Source organism: Cibotium barometz, chromosome 38 (assembly GCF_041138505.1).
Source record: "Cibotium barometz isolate CiBa-2024 chromosome 38, ASM4113850v1, whole genome shotgun sequence".
In the NCBI taxonomy this organism is placed as follows: domain Eukaryota; kingdom Viridiplantae; phylum Streptophyta; class Polypodiopsida; order Cyatheales; family Cibotiaceae; genus Cibotium; species Cibotium barometz.
In genome coordinates, this window is record NC_141083.1 from 12,832,417 (window position 1) to 12,849,164 (window position 16,748).

Genomic DNA, 16,748 nt, shown 5'->3' on the forward strand with positions numbered 1-16,748 from the left:
ATAAAGTGGTACTAACTAAGACGTGTTGTATCAAGAGTTGATTACACAGTACAGTGCCCAAGCACAATTGATTGATTCATGAGCAAAACGGTTGATGCATAGGCACATGCACATCCTCACACACAAGCACACCCACACCCCCCCTCAATACCAAGTATATTATTGGAGTAATTTGTTTTGTACTATGCTCCACGGGCTCTTAAGCAATTGCAATGAACAAAGAAATGAATACAAGTACCAAAACAGTATTTTCAATGAAGATTCCATCGATGTAGTGTGTTCCCAATAACTCCCCACCTCTCACTAGAGTGAAGCAATCCTGAAATTGGTGTTTTGAGTCCACGCGCATCATTGGTATGCCCGTACTAGTGCTTGGATTGCAACCTCATGCTTAAAATGAAGAAACTTGCGCTGGAGGTCACTCCCGGGCACAAATCCATGCAGCAACAAAATCGTGGACGAACTTCGGTCGTGAACATCAATGGACTGATCACGAACGCCGCCCACAAGCATAAACAAGCACTATGGACGCCTAGAACAACCCTAAATCAGCTCGACTAGTCCTCGGAAGGAATCGACTAGACCAAAACAAGCTGTCCAGCAGCATGGGCTAATCAGGGGCAGCACAAGGAGGCAATACAACAATTGTGCAGCCACTGGCTAATGACATGGCAATGGTATAGGCCGCCCTGATGAAGTAGCCTGAAAACAAGCACGGATAGGTGCAGCTGAGGATCACAAATATGTGCTTGGTTTTGCAAATGGATAAGTGCAATCTCCTGTATTGAGTAAAAATGATGGAGAGCTTGTGTGCAGAGAAGATGACGATGAAGCTTGCAGAGAGAGAGAGAGAGGTCATGCATGGAATTTTGGGTGTCCATACTAACCCTTTGCCACATGGGTGGTCACCCCTCATTTATGGGGTGCCCAGTTGTGAGGGCCTTGTACAACTTAATATGCTTTAACAAGTAGAATTGACTATTCACAATCACTCACTTGACTCAAATATATAAGAACAAGAGATAAATTATAGTCATGTACATGTTACCTTCACGAAATCTGAAAGATATTATGGCACATAAGACTTGAATAACTTGTGTAAGGTAGAGGTGAGAAAAAGAGAGAATTAAGAGACACGCACACAGGGTTGAAGATGGAGCAACCACACCCCCCCCCCCCCCCCCCCCCAAAAAAAAAAGGGAACCATATGGCTGCTGAATCCAAGTACTTCAGGATGAGCTCAATTACAATCAACTTGAGGTGAGAAAAGAACTGTCACTCTCACACGTTATGCAAGACATGTACAACTATTCATGCTAATAACACACATGAAAAATATGCAATATATACAATACTCCATTAAGCTTGAGGTTCAGCCCAAAAGAGGGAGAGAAAAATCAGCCTTCATTCGATTCCATAGTGGTAGCTTACCTTCCGCAACGGAGAGGATTCATCTTGTGGAAGATGGTGAGAGTTATGAGAGCTAATTACAAGTTTAAGAAATATTTATGAGATGGTGTAGAGCGGAGTAGAGCTTGTGAGATAAAGAGAAGGGCGGGCTGTACTTTATAGGAATTGAGAATTCTCAACGCAAGGACTTCAAATGACAAGTGGAGGGACACTCGTAGACTTGATGGACAAGTGGAGAGATACTTGTTGCAACAAGGGACAAGTGGATGGACACTTGTTGAAAAGTGGACAAGTGGTATACTTGTAGACTCGATGGACAAGTGTTGAGACTCTTCTAGATCTTTCTTTCTAGAGGTGTATTGCATAAATAGAAACATCTGAATTTAGAAAATTCTATCAATCCTCAAATATTCACTAGATTAATTAAATGACTCCTAAAATTTAGAAAACCCTAATTTTTAGGCTTAGTAATTTTACGGCTCCTAATTTTCAGGGATTCTCCATTATGGTAGTCAAATGAAAGCTCTTTTCGAGCATGTTACCAAAACAAGCTCAAAAACTCCAAAAAGTCTCTTTAATTATGAGATGCATGCAAATCAAGCAATCACTCCTAATATAATGCACAAGCTTCCTCCTAACCATATTATCTTGTTGATTATAGCTATATACCTAGATGAATCCAAGAACATTACCTTTTTCTTCAAATCCAACCCTCACTGGCATGTTTGACCTTAGGCGTCCGTTCGGGCTGTTACGACCGTGTGTTTTTCCCTCTAGACAACACGCAAGTGGGCACGGGCACGGGACGCACAGTGTGGACAGGCATCAGCTGAATGTGAAAAGGAAACTCATAAGTGTGGCCAGCCCAAGTGTGAAAGGGGACAAAAGGGATTTTGAGGTTATAAGGTTTTTAAAACCTTTGATGATAAAAATAATAATATTGTTTTTAGAGACATGCGTTTTTAATCCTTGCTTTTGGCTTTTTGAGAAAAACGATTTGGAATCGCATGTTTATAAAAGGTCAAGGTTGGCGAAGATTCATAGAGGCCGTGTGGAGGGCGTTGGATGGTTTATGTAGCGTTGTTGTACAGAGGCGCTACTGCGCATGAGGTGCCGCCGCCGGGTACAGGGGTGCCGCCGCCGCTAGGTATTGCCGTTGCCGCCGCCGAGTACCGCCGCTGCCTCTGGGTACAAGTGCCGCCGTCGGGTACCGCTATTGCCACCGGGGTCCAGGTGCCGTCGCCGTGCCAGGTGCTGCCGCCGGCCGCCGTCGGGTGCTACTATTGGAAGTTGCTGTTGCTTGTTGCTGGGCGTTGACAAGGTGCTGATGCACATGGCCTATAGTAGGGTGCTGTTGCACATGGGCAGCCAGGCAGGTGATTGGGTGGTTGAGCATGACCAAGTAAAAAAAGTGACTAGGCAACTACATCTATGGGCTACAGCTAGGCAGGCGTCAAGCAGGAATTTCTCTGCAGATAGTTGGGCAACCAGACGAGTATCAGATGGGAGGCTCTCTACGCTAGGTGGCTGCATGTGTGGAAGCAGTCAGCGTGGGTCTCACTCTATCTCTCTCTGGGAAGAAGGTGAGCTGAAGGAGGCACGAAGGGGCTAACAACCAAGGGGTCTCTCTCTCTCTCTTCGCAAGCAGGCTTTGTTACAAGATTGGGATACAGAGGATCAAGCTGCATATGCACAGGATGATGTTCTTGGAAGAGATGTGTGTTGCTCTTCGTCTTGGACTTATGTGTATTCAGGGATTGCTTGACACATCCTCTATCTTTCTCTCTCTAGGTTTTTGGCATCGTGATTGGATGATGCACATGTGGGATGTATCTGTCATGGAAACAGGATATTGGTCTTTCGAGAAGAAACCGGACTTTGGTATCGAGGATACAGGCCTATGGTTTATGGATACAAGTCTATGGTTTATCAGATACAGGTCTTTGGTTTCATGTGGAAAGCATGTCTTTGGATTCATGTGAACAGGTTCTAGTTTTCTCGAGGTTACATGCAAGCTGTGACTATAGGAAGGACATGTGGTTTGGTTCAACACTACTGTTGATTGGGAAAGGGTTGTGGGATCCATGGTAGAGATGGGGAAGACCTTTTCTAGCAGGGATGTGTTGTATAGGTGTGCCTTCTCTATGGAATGCTTCGCTGTAGTAACGAGAGTTCTTATTTGGAAAGTCCTTAGTTTTAAAAGTAATATGTGATTAAAAATTGAGAAATACAATTTATTGAAAGGATACAAGAGCGTTCACTTTTCTATGGGGTTGTGACAATCCCCTCCCTTTTATTTAGTTGTTCTCAGCTGAAAAGCTTCTCTGTATGGTTCAAGAACTTCTGGATAAGATTGCATGAACTTCTCATCCACCCACTTTGCATCTGTTGTGGGAAGACCTTTGAACTTCAACAAATACTTGTGATTCACAAGACCGCTTCTAGTGGTCCTCTCTTTGTAAAGTAGTAGTTGTTCTAGTTCTGCTATTTGTTCATTTTATTCAATCAAAGGTGGATTCTCAATGGTAAATTCCTCTGGTTCTTGTCCCACATAAGGTGTCAATAGGCTTATATGAAAAGCATTATGGAATTTCCAATGGAGAGGTAGTTCATGCCTATATGAATCTTCATTGATTTAATATGCTGGTCCATAGTATCTGTTGACTAGCTTTGGAAAAGTAGAAGGTTGTCAAGAGTCCCATTTGAGTTGGCTTTTTTTAAATTTCAGCAAAACCCAAGTGCCCTTTTCAAAGGCTAAATGCCTTCGTCGCTTGCCAGCTTGTTTCTTCTGTCTTTCCTGAGCTAGCTTGATGGTGGCTCGTACCTGATTCATGGCTGATTTCAGATCCAAAGCAAACTGATCAGCACCAAATATCATGTCTTTAGTGTGATCAATGGGTGGAAGATTGACCCTTCCTGCATAATTTCATTTGGAGCTTTCCCTATAGATGAATGCACTGTGTTGTTGTAGGCAAATTCTAGGAAAGGAAGATACTTTTCTCATTGTGTTTTGTGTTCACTCACATAAGCCTTGAGCATATCCAAGAGTGTAAGATTCACCATTTTGGTTTGACCATCTGTTCGAGGATGGAAAGAAGAAGAGATCTTAAGGGTTGTTCCCAAGTTCTCAAACAAAGCACACCGGAAGTTGCTTGTGAACTTGGAGTCCCTGTCTGAGATGAGCACATTCGTCATTCCATGCAATCTAAACACATGCTCGATGAAAACACGTGCTGCTTCCAATGTTTTGTGACAAGGAATAAAATGCGATTGTTTACTAAACCTGCCGACAATAACCCAAATCATGTCATGACCTTGTGGAGTTCTTGGAATGCCTAAGATGAAATCCGTTGTGATGGACTCCCAAGGGACATTTGGTATGGGTAAAGGTTGCAGCAAACCAAGAGTTTTCTTCCTGTCATACTTGGATTTCTGACACACCAAGCATGACTACACAAACTAATGAGTGTTTGTTCGAAGAGTTGGCTAGTAGAAGAAGCGCTCTAATGCACTTAGTGCATGCCTTTCCTGGATGACCTGCATATAGAGGCTGATGGCTCTCTTTAAGCACCTTCTCTCTGATTGGAAGAGTAATGCATAGACGATTATTCATCAAGAGTACCCCTCCTTGAGAGAATAATCCGGATGAGGTTTCCCTTGTAAATTTGCACAATTGTTGCAAAGTCATCATCTTTATCATAGGTGTTCTTCATGTCTGCAAACTCTTCATGATGAGCTACTATCATGGCTGAAATCCCAGGTATACAAGCGAGTGCATTTGCCACCACATTATGTTTTCTAGGAATATACATAATCTGAAAATTGAACAAAGATAGGAAATTTTCCCATCTCACATGCTTCTCCTACAAGTGTCTCTGCGTCTTGAAATACTTCAAGCTTTGATGACTAATTTTAACAACAAATTCATTGCCCAACAAATAATGCTTCATGATGACCTAGTGTCATGGCTGAAATCCGAGGTATATGAGAGGGTGCATCTGCCACCACATTATGTTTTCTAGGAGAAAACATACTCTGAAAATTGAACAATGATAGGAAATTTTCCCATCTCACATGCTTCTCCTATAAGTGTTTCTAAGTCTTGAAATACTTCAAAAGCTTCGATGATCAGTTTTACCAACAAATTCATTGCCCAACAAATAATGCTTCCATAGCTTTAATGCATGAACCATAGCTAATAACCTCGAAGAAGCTGCAAGACAATCTCCAAGTGTTGGTGATGCTCTTCTTCATTCTTGCTAAACACAAGAACGTCATCAAAGAAAGAATGGACATAGTGTCCATGATCCTCAATGATCCTAGAAGATGCATTCCATCATTTGGTTGAAGGTAGCTAGTGCGTTGGTTAAGCCAAAAGGAATCACCAAGTATTCAAAAAGGCCAAAAGTAGTGAGAAAAAGTAGTTTCATGAACATCTTGTGGTACCACCCTAATTTGATGATAGCCGCTCTTTAGGTCAATGCGGCTATAGATCTTTGAGCCTCCCAGCCGATCCAAGATATCATCGGATCCTTGGAATCCCTATCAATTCTTTACTATGATTTTGCTAAGGGCACGATAATCAATGCACATTTTGAATGTACCATCCTTTTTTTGCACAAGCAAAAGTGGAGAGTAATATGGAGAGCTACTTGGTCAGATGAGGCCATGACTTGCTTTTTGATTTCTTCTTGTTGAGGACAGTTGACACGCTACAGTGCAATGTTTAGAGGAGAACTACCAAGAATGATATCTATATAATGGTCCTCCGATCTTTTGATGGAGGCTCATTTGGAAGTTCTTCTGAAAAACATTTTTTGTACTTTTCCAAAACTTTAACATGCTCTTGTTTAGATGCATCTTTAAGTTCTTCCCCATCATTTATATAAATCGAGCAACTTTGAATACAATCTCTAATAACATGAGAGACTTGCATGTGGCTTACCATTGGTATATATCTCCACTAACTCCAACTTGGATTTCGTACTTTTTGCCTTTGTGTTTGAACTCAACCACCTTTTTCTCAGAGTAGAGCACGGAGCCCCTCTGTGATTCCAAGGCATGCCAAGAATGACATTTGAACCATCCAGGTTTCCAATGCAGAAAGTGTCCTCATCATTGTAGCCTTACAATTGGTATTTCAATTTACCAATGTAAGGTACAACAGTCTTCTTGGAATCCCCGCAGAGGGGGGGGGGGGGGGGGGGGGGGGGGGGCGGCACTGTTGGTAGAAGATGTTGGGGTAAAGGCGTTATGCCCACCCTTATAGTGTGTACAAGCCCATAAGTTATAGTACATAGTACACTTAGTACTTTTAATGTACTAAGTGCACTATGTGTACTAGTGCAATATACATGTGTGATAGGGGAGTCACACACTCATATCTTCATGAGTTGACTTATCCCCACAACTCTCTCTCTCTCTCCCTTGTTCTCTCTGTGTATGTCTCCCACACATGAATTAACCTAACCCTAATTCCTGTTTCTCCCACACAACTGGTATCAGAGCAGGCTGTGTTTTAGGGTTTCAAGATTCCTCTAATTTGAGAGTGCATTCCCATATTGCTACAAGAGGTAGTTTTCTTCAAGTCTCCACCACCATGCCAGGAAACGCAGAGGCCACTGTGTTCATTGAGAGCAGCAGGTAGGAGACTGAAGCGTCGATTTCAAGTCGTGTGTAGCAGCCAGGCGAGTGTGGTAGCGGGACACCCAAGAGCACGCACGTTCTCTGAACGTGTAGCGAAAGCCGTGTAGCTCTGGCGGGCGGCGCTCAACATGGGTGACGTGGAGCAAAGGCAGAGCTACGCGTAGCACACCACAGGCGGGCGTCAGCAGTAGGCGGAGACAGCGAATACGTCAACAAGCACTAGGCGAAGGCGGGCGGCGCTCAAGTTGGGTGGCGGGCGTTGAATTATTAGCGAAGGCAGGCGAACACGTGTAAGACAGTGTAGCGTCAGCTAGGCGGAGATGGCGAAGGCAAACTCGACACAACGAGTGGCGCTCAGCAGCGAGCGAACCAGGCGGAGCAGGTCTCTCCGACTCGCCGCCCCCTCTCTGCCGCCTTACTTCTCCCATTCAACTAGTCTTCTAGCAGGCGACTCTCCCCAACACGTGTGCAGCCCCTTCTCTACAGCAGCTTCATCACCGTCTTCTGCAACAGAGCATCAGATGTCTGCAATTAGCAACGAGCACCTGCAATCAAACATCACAATTGCAGCAGCAACTGCATAAGCATCAGCACCAAATTCATCAACCCGCCTGCAAATCAGAGAAAAATCGGAAAATTACAAGGTATTTTCCTCAATTTTTTTTTGGGATTTGCAATTGAGCAAGTACAATCAACAATTGAGCAAATACAAGTGTCGAATTGCTCAATTTTGAGCAAAATTGGCAAAATTGGGTGACATTGGTCACAATCAGGATCAATTTGCAGGAAATTGGATGTCGAAATTTGGGGCTTTTGATGTAATTGTGCAATTAAGCACTCATACATGCTGTATGATGTGAAAAATCGCACATTTGGGCAAAATTGCAGCAAAATTTGCAGCAAATTGCAGTGGAAATCAAGGGGCTTTTGTGCCGATTTGGTTGATTTGCATGCAGGCAATCGCATTTGATGCTGTGGATAATGTGTTGATGCCTTACAAGCACTCAATGTGCCTGTAAATCAAGGGGGTTTCATGTATTTGATGTATATGTGGCCAGGGGGAAGCATCGTGAACACTCTGGATGCCTTCATGTGCGTCAATGTACCATGTATGATCAGCAATTGATCTTAAATCAAGGGGCTTTTCAAGTTCGTATGCTTGTTGAGCTTGGCAAAGCAGCAGGCAAGACATTTATGCCTTGAATCCTCAAAAATCAGCTTGCAGTCAAGGGGCTTTTGCCCAATTTCTCTTCGGGACTGTTGTATGCAGTGTACAGGACTGTAAAAGTCTGATTTTCACTCATTTGGACAGCCAGGAGAGCATTTATTGCTATTGTACATGCTGGTACAGATTTGGCACAACTTTGTGCAAGTTTTGGCATGGCTGTACACTGTTTTGAGTGACCAAAAGGTTCAATTTTAGCTGCTGTACTTGCCGGTACAGGTTTAGTACATCATTGGTGAGCACTTGGTACTGGTGTACAGTACTTTGGAAGGGCAACAGAGCACATTTAAGGTGCTGTCCAAAATCTGCAACAACCAGATTTTGGTGATTTCATTACAAACATTGGGAGAAAAGTTGCATTCTTGCTTCCGCAGTGGGAGATAAAGCTTGGGAGAACAACTGTGAGCACTTTGTGTGCTTTTGGTGCAGTGTTTGCACATTTTGCAGGGAGTCAGGCATTGACAGGTTGCATATTGCTATGGCAACGACAGGTGAGAGCTCTTCATTGCTTCACATCAAGAAGCTTGAAGGCTCGCATAATTATGATATTTGGCAAACCCAGTGCTACAATGTGTTGCTCCAGAAAAAGTAGCACAAGCCTATCAAAGAAAGGGGTGTGATGCCCGCTTCTCTTACTGCTGAAGAGTGGGAAGATATAGATGAGCTGGCAAGATCTACTATCATGTTGTCTGTGTCAGACTCTTTACTTTTCAGCATTCGTAAAGAGAAGACAGCTTGGGGAATGTGGCAGAGATTGCAGGACTTGTATGCCCAACAAAGTGCCTCAAGCAAAGTGTATTGGTTGAAGAAACTCATAGGTCTTCAGATGAAGGAAGGGGCATCTATGACAGCCCATCTAAATGAGTTTAATGGTATTGTCAGCCAGGTCATTAATCAAAAGTTGGCAATGGACGATGAGTTCAAAGCCACTTTTCTGTTATGCACTTTGCCAGAGAGTTGGGACACATTCAGGACAGCCACTAGCAATTCGCATGCTATGCTGTCATATGCAGATGTTGAGGGTGCTCTTCTTCAAGAAGAGATGAACAGGAAAAACAACTCTGTTGGAAAGTCCAATGCAATGAATGCACGTGGGAGATCCCAACAAAGGGGTAAAAGCCAAGAACGGGGAAGGAGCAAGTCTCGCTCCAAAAAGGATTTGGAATGCCATTATTGTCGCAAGAAGGGACACATTAAAAAGCAATGCTACAAATGGAAAAATGATCAAAAGGAAAAGGGAAAAGGCAAAGACAAATAGAAAGATAAAGCCAAAGATGTAAAGCCAAAGGGCAAAAGTGGAGTCAAGATTGAAAAAATCAATGTGTCACATGCAGGTGGCAGTGAGGATGAGGTCCTATTTACGTCTTCACTTGATGCCCATTTACTTCTTACAGGTGGTCATGGTATGCACTCATGGATCATTGATTGAGGTGCCTTCTTTCATGTCACAGGTTGCAGAGACTTGTTTGTCAGGTATACTGCTGGCAATGAAGGAGTGGTTTATTTGGGTGATAACCATGCATGCAAGATTCTTGGCAGAGGTGATGTGAGGCTTGTGTTTTCAGATGGCTCACAACTTATGCTCCATGATGTCAGGCATGTGCCTGAGATCAAGAAGAACCTGCTTTCTACTGGACAGCTTGATGATGCTGATTATGTTACCACATTTGGTAGTGGAAAGTGGAAAATTAGTAAGGGCTCACTGGTTATTGCCAGAGGCTCTAAGGTGGACACTCTTTACTTCATGCATGCAGGTGTTTGTCACCATGCTAATGTAAATGCAACCGAGCTGCCGGAAATTTCTATGTGGCATAGCCGGTTGGGACACATGAGTGTCAAGGGAATGGAGCAATTGTCTCGTTTGGGTTACTTGTCTTCTCTAAAGTTTTCAAGATTTCAGTTTTGTGAGCATTGTATATATGGTAGGCAACTACAGTGCCCCCACAAGAAAGCTCTTGGACAGAAAGATGCTCAGTTAGAGCTTGTGCATACAGATGTATGTGAGATGCCTGAGCTTTCTTTGGGCAGGGCAAAATATTTTGTGTCTTTTATTGATGATGCCACACGCAAGGTGTGGGTTTATCCTCTTCGTTTGAAGAGTGATACATTCTCAGTGTTTCAGAAGTTTGTTGCTCATGTTGAGAATCAAACAGGCAAAACACTGAAGGCTTTGCGTTCCGACAATGGTGGAGAGTATATGTCCAAACAGTTTCAGGACTTTTGTGATGCTAAAGGCATCAAGAGGGAGCTCTCTACTCCTTATGATCCTCCACAAAACGGGACAGCAGAGAGGATGAACAGGACCATTCAGGAGAAGGTCCGTTCTATGTTGTCACATGCTGCATTACCTCATGGTTTTTGGGCTGAAGCTGTTATGACAGCCGTTCACCTTATAAACAGGTCACCTAACACGAGGCTTGGTGGGAAAGTGCCAGAGGAAGTATGGACAGGGAAGCCTCCGTCATACAAGCACTTGAGAGTGTTTGGTTGCGTTGCGTACGTGCACATACGCAGGCAAATGCGCACCAAACTTGATCCTAAGTCTCACAAATGCATATTCCTAGGATATGGTGACAGAGGTGAAATGGAGTATAGACTTTGGGATCCCATGAATAGAAAGATCATACGCAGCAATGATGTCATTTTTGATGAAACATGCATGTATAAGGAGCCTGCAAGGCAACAGGAGCCTGGCAGAGTGATCTTTGATGATGATGGACATCATGGACAACAACCAAGGGCTGTAAATCAGCCATTACAGCAGGAAAACCAGCCCTTAAATGGTGCTGAAAATGGTCCAAATGGACAGCCAGAGATGGCAGAAGATATCCCTATGGATATACCACAGTTAGAGGAGATACCGGGCATGATTTTTCAGCCTTATGGCATGGAACAGGAGCCACCAATGGGTGATATGCAGGCTGGACAGCAACCTACAAATGATGGTCATTGGGTACGGAGGTCCACTAGACCCTCCAGAGCCCCTGACAGGTTTGTTCCAGGGGTTGACTACTTGATGCTCACTGACTGTGGGGAGCCCTCATGTTACAAGGAGGCTTTACAGAGGGCAGACAAGGCTCTTTGGGAGCATGCCATGAAGTCAGAGATGGATTCTCTGCACAAAAATGGAACATGGAAATTGGTGCATTTGCCTGCAGGCAAGAAGGTTTTGCCATGCAAGTGGGTATACAGGCTCAAAGTTGCACCAGATGCAAAGCCAAGATACAAAGCCAGGTTAGTGGCTAAGGGCTTCAAGCAGGAATATGGTGTGGACTTTGAGGAGATCTTCTCTCCAGTGGTCAAAATGACCACACTTAGAGCTGTGTTAGCTTTGGTTGCGCATAATGATCTGGACTTGATTCAGATGGATGTGAAGACTGCTTTTCTTCACGGTGATCTCCATGAGGAGATATATATGCAGCAGCCAGAGTGTTATGCAGTAAGTGGAAAGGAGAAGCTTGTATGCAAGCTAAAAAAGAGTCTTTATGGGCTCAAACAAGCACCAAGAGAATGGTATCATAAATTTGATACATTCATGAAATCTCAGAAATTCAGGAGAAGTGACATAGATCACTGCTTGTACACCAAGAAAGCTTTGGATGGCAGTCTATTGATCCTCATCTTGTATGTTGATGATATGTTGATTGCCGGGAAATCTCGTAAGGAGATGGATACCTTGAAGCAGAGGCTGCATCAAACCTTTGATATGAAGGATTTGGGTGATGCAAATCACATCTTGGGTATGCGGATACTTCGGGATAGAAATCAGCATGTGTTGTATTTGTCTCAGAAGGAATACATTGGCAAAGTCTTGCAGAGGTTCAATATGGACGGGGGGAAGAAGACTAGTACTCCTTTGTCTCCATATGTGAAACTCAGTGCTATGGACAGCCCACAGTCAGATAGAGACAGGGCTGATATGGCCAAGATTCCGTATGCTTCAGCATGTGGCAGTCTCATGTATGCCATGGTTGCTACTAGGCCGGACATTGCATTTGCAGTGGGAGTGGTTTCTAGATACATGGCCAACCCTGGCAAGAAGCATTGGGAAGCAGTGAAAGGTGTCATGAGATACCTGAAGGGCACACAGGATATGTGCATTTGCTTTGGCAAACAGGATGCATTAGCGCATGGTTACACGGATTCGGATTATTCCGGTCATCCCGATAACCGGAAGTCTACTACCGGTTATGTATTTACATTCACAGGAGGTGCTGTGTCATGGATATCCAGGATGTAGAAGTGCACTGCCTTATCTACTACAGAGGCCGAGTATATTGCAGCCACAGAGGCTTGCAAGGAGGCATTATGGCTATCTCGGTTAGTGGTTGATTTGGGCTATACAGGGGATATTCCATTGTTGCATTGTGACAGTCAGAGTGCCATCCAATTGGCAAAGAACCCTGTCTTTCATGCAAAGACGAAGCATGTGGATGTGAAGTATCACTTCATCAGAGAGGTGATAGAGAACAAGCAAATTCAGCTTGTTAAGATTCACACGGATGACAACCCGGCTGATCTGTTGACAAAGAGTTTCCCTCCGGAGCGGTTTGCTCATTGCAGACACTTGATGGGCATTGGATGAGGCCAGTTTCAGCCTTGATATGGCCTTGTATATTATCATGTACATGCTGATTTTTCTTTTCCTTCATTTAAGGGCACTTTGCCTTTAAGTGGGAGGTTGTTGGGGTAAAGGCGTTATGCCCACCCTTATAGTGTGTACAAGCCCATAAGTTATAGTACATAGTACACTTAGTACTTTTAATGTACTAAGTGCACTATGTGTACTAGTGCAATATACATGTGTGATAGGGGAGTCACACACTCATATCTTCATGAGTTGACTTATCCCCACAACTCTCTCTCTCTCTCTCCCTTGTTCTCTCTGTGTATGTCTCCCACACATGAATTAACCTAACCCTAATTCCTGTTTCTCCCACACAGAAGAAGCACCAAGGCGCTTAGTGGTTGGCCTAGCCACCACCAAGAGCTTTAACAGAATTGGTCATGGCTGTATTGCAACTGCCAGACGGAAGCAACCGATGAACTGTTGCAGCCAATGGACGGTGACGGACGACACTCTCGGCAAAATGGGCAAACATCAGTGATGCTGGACTGCAACATCAAACAGAAACACACAGACTTTGTTGCAGCTTCAGAGAATCAATGAAATGATACCTCTCCTTGCTGCTTTGATAGCTGAGCTTGTACATCCTCGTTGTTCTCCCAAGGACTCACTCACTTTAAAGATTTTTCTCTGTCTATGCGGGCTCTAAGCCTTGCAGGCCAGCCTGAACTGTAAGTCAATCCCACTCTGTGCCAATCACCACCGAGACATCCATGCGAGAGAGAGAGAGAGAAAGATACAAGAGAAGAAAGCAGAAAACAAAGCTTGAAGATGTACGCATCTTGCTTTCTCTCCCCAGAAGCAAGAAGCCTTGCATGTCTGCCGAGATCCAAGAAACACGCAGCTCCCACAGTAAAGCAAGTGCTTCTCCCAAAGGAAAAAATTGGACGCTCTAATGCCAAATGTAAAGCCCTCATGAAGCAAACCCTAGGTCGTACCTTCATGCAAAAATGTGAGGAGAAGATGAACTCTCAAATTAGAATAAGAAAACCTATGCTACTCCATCCAATCATATATATATATACTAGTGACCCAGGGCGTCCAATGTGTATTTAACTGGCTTCACACCATACTCATGCGCCTGGTGTGTCCTTGCTGGTACCCCCTTGCTACACATCACCAAGTCATTTGGCCTACAACCGTCACCCATGAACGCTACCCGTTCACACTTAAATCTCATAAGCGATGATGCATCCTAATGCCGCCACTGGTTTTCCCACGCATTCCCTGCATGTCCCACGCTTTGCCAGCATGTAATCAAAGGAGTTGTAACACATACTATAGTGGAGGTTGGTTATGGATTGTACGTACCGTATTACCCTAGTGATGGAGGTTTTGGATGCAGTCTAAGAATCTGCTTGTTAAACTGCTTGTAGAGGAAAATTTGTTTGCCTTCATGGGTTGTACTGTGTTGCTGGGGTTTTTGAATTGAAGTTATTACTCACGAACTCATACTAAAAGGTTACATTAAACCTGGTGGAGGAGGTCAAGTCACAAATATGTTTTTATTTGCAGGTGGACATGTTTGTGCAGGACAAGTGCAGATCAGCTCTAGAAGATATCTGTTGTTTTGCTTTAGTATGTGGGTCTGGTCAATATGACTAATGCAATGTTTTGAAGCAGAGGAAACCACAGGAACATAGCAAACCAGTGCAACGATTTTGGAAGCAGAGGAAACTGGAAGTATTGAGATCAAATTCCAAGAGACTGTTTTGCAGGGCACCATGGAGTTCTTGAAAAATAAACTGCAATGAGCAGAGATTGGCCTATTCCAGGCCACGCAAACACTATTACTTGACATGCAGACTCGTGCCAATGAAAAATGCTGTCTGTTCTAGTGTGGGCTTTAGAGGAGAATCTATATACAAAAGAATGCCTGTGGTGTGAGTGGAACAACACAACTTAGGAGTTTATTTCGGAGAACTTGGCAAGAATGCTATCGAAGAACTTGATTTTTAGTGCATAGAAATGATGGCTTTGCAGACAGTCAAAAATGAATGTATTTCTATACGGGCTCTTTGGAATTCCAAAGTTGATCAGACTGCTATAGCTTGTAAAAATATTTTTGGACTCTGAAATCTAGAAGAGCTTGTACAATTTTATGTTCTCTTGAAATATGAACCTGACATGTTGTGGAGTTTTTATGGATCAGCTTGGTATTGAATGAGTTATACACATATTATAGTTGGCAAATGGTTTGTTTTCAGTAGGTTTCTCTACCAACATAAACTATGGTTTCCCTGTTACTGGGCAGCCAATTTTAGCAAGGGTTCAGCACACATTCTTTGTTTAGAAACATCAAGGTAAACTAGAAGCTTTTATCCGCTAAATCTGCCTATTTGTAAGCATTTTTCATGGGGCATAATCTAATGACAAGTAACATAAGGCTTTCTTTTTAGGTCGTAATTAAGCATGTGATGAATGCTCTCTTCCAAGATTCCAAGATTCACTAGGTTTGAACTATTCTTGCATTTTTAATTGCATGATGACTTTCTTCTCTAAGCTCCCCTTTAGATGTTCTACCAGCACAAGCAAAGATTGGATTTTTTCAGGGATAGGCAGAAATTGGAGCAACCTCATATAGGGACCATGTCTAATTAGTCTGCAGCAACCTCATACACACATCTGTGTCTCAAGATTATTTGGAATGTGTAAACGGTCGAGAGACGGGAGCCAATATAATGAATCCTTCTGTAGAAGTTATTTTAGGTCAACATGGTGGGTTTTGGTGTTGGGTTTGACCATTATTAGAATCAAATAGAAAGAAGTAGTATATGGTTCAAGGAAGAAGTCCCAGCTTGTACAAGGTCAATGGTAGCATACACAGTAATGTCAATCCGTGTCTCCCACTATTCTTGGGACATGTATACATATAAATTTTCTCTCTCTCTCTCTCTCTCTCTCTCTCTCTCTCTCTCTCACACACACACACACACACACACACACACACACACACCTCCATGTATACATGTCTTCCTTTTTAATTCTTTTGCACCAGATGATATGGGGTCCTTTAAAAAGTTGAGCCCCCCTCCCTCCTCAAGTCCAAAGGGGATATTTTGTGTAGGTAGATGGTAGGTTCATACTCTTAACGAAGCATTTTTTACTACAAAAACAAAACCCACTTGGTGAATATGCATATAGGCAAGGTGAAGAATTGCTACTAGTTAAATCATTGGCAAATACGTTGACTCATAACAAAAAATTATTGCGTCTCAAACAACTCCAGATGTTTCATATACTAAATAAAGGAGTTAATGCTCCACATGAGGCCATGGCTCAAAAAAAAGTCATCAATTGGCTAGATTTTACATACCCTCACCAAGTCTTGTAATTTTAGAGTCGCTTATGGGGGGCTAACCCATGCATGTGTGCGTGTATGTGGGTGTATGTTTCCCTCACACAAATTTTGGAATTGGACTTAGGGTTGATGTTGAGGAAATTAAAGTGTTTCCCTTACACAAGTTGTATTCTTGTGGTGTTACACATCATATTTGGATGTAGGTTCTTGTGGTGCTACCCGCATAAGGGAGGGAACTTATGTTTTGTTAATGAACAAGTGAACTTCACTTTTAAGAGTCATGGGCTGATCAATCTCTTTCTTTCCCTTATCATTCACTTTGCAAGCAGGTGCTTGTATCTTCTCCATTTATGTGGAGAGGTATGTTTTGTATGCTTGCAGTTTTGTTGATGAAGAAGTGAACTTCACTTTTACGAGTCCTGGGTAGATCAAACTCTTTCTTACCCTTGTATTCACCTTGTAAGAAGGTGGTTATGTCTTCCCTAATTACGAGGAGAGGATCTTTTGGTATGATTGCACTTACTTTGGCCACCACCACA

The 16,748-nt window shown here is 43.2% G+C and overlaps 1 protein-coding gene across 3 annotated transcripts in view; it reads left to right on the forward strand.

The window, feature by feature from the left end:
- Window positions 1–15,059, forward strand: part of LOC147616363 (NAC domain-containing protein 54-like) — a 47,099-nt gene extending 32,040 nt beyond the window's left edge. For 2 of the 3 annotated variants that reach the window (XM_086777422.1, XM_086777419.1), the window contains one exon: window positions 14,424–15,059. In XM_086777422.1, coding sequence (XP_086633548.1) covers window positions 14,424–14,513 — 90 coding nt within the window. In that variant the 3' untranslated portion in view covers window positions 14,514–15,059. The remainder of the gene's footprint in view (window positions 1–14,423) is intronic. The other variant, XM_086777421.1, reaches the window with a different exon arrangement.
- Window positions 15,060–16,748: the final 1,689 nt, after the last annotated feature.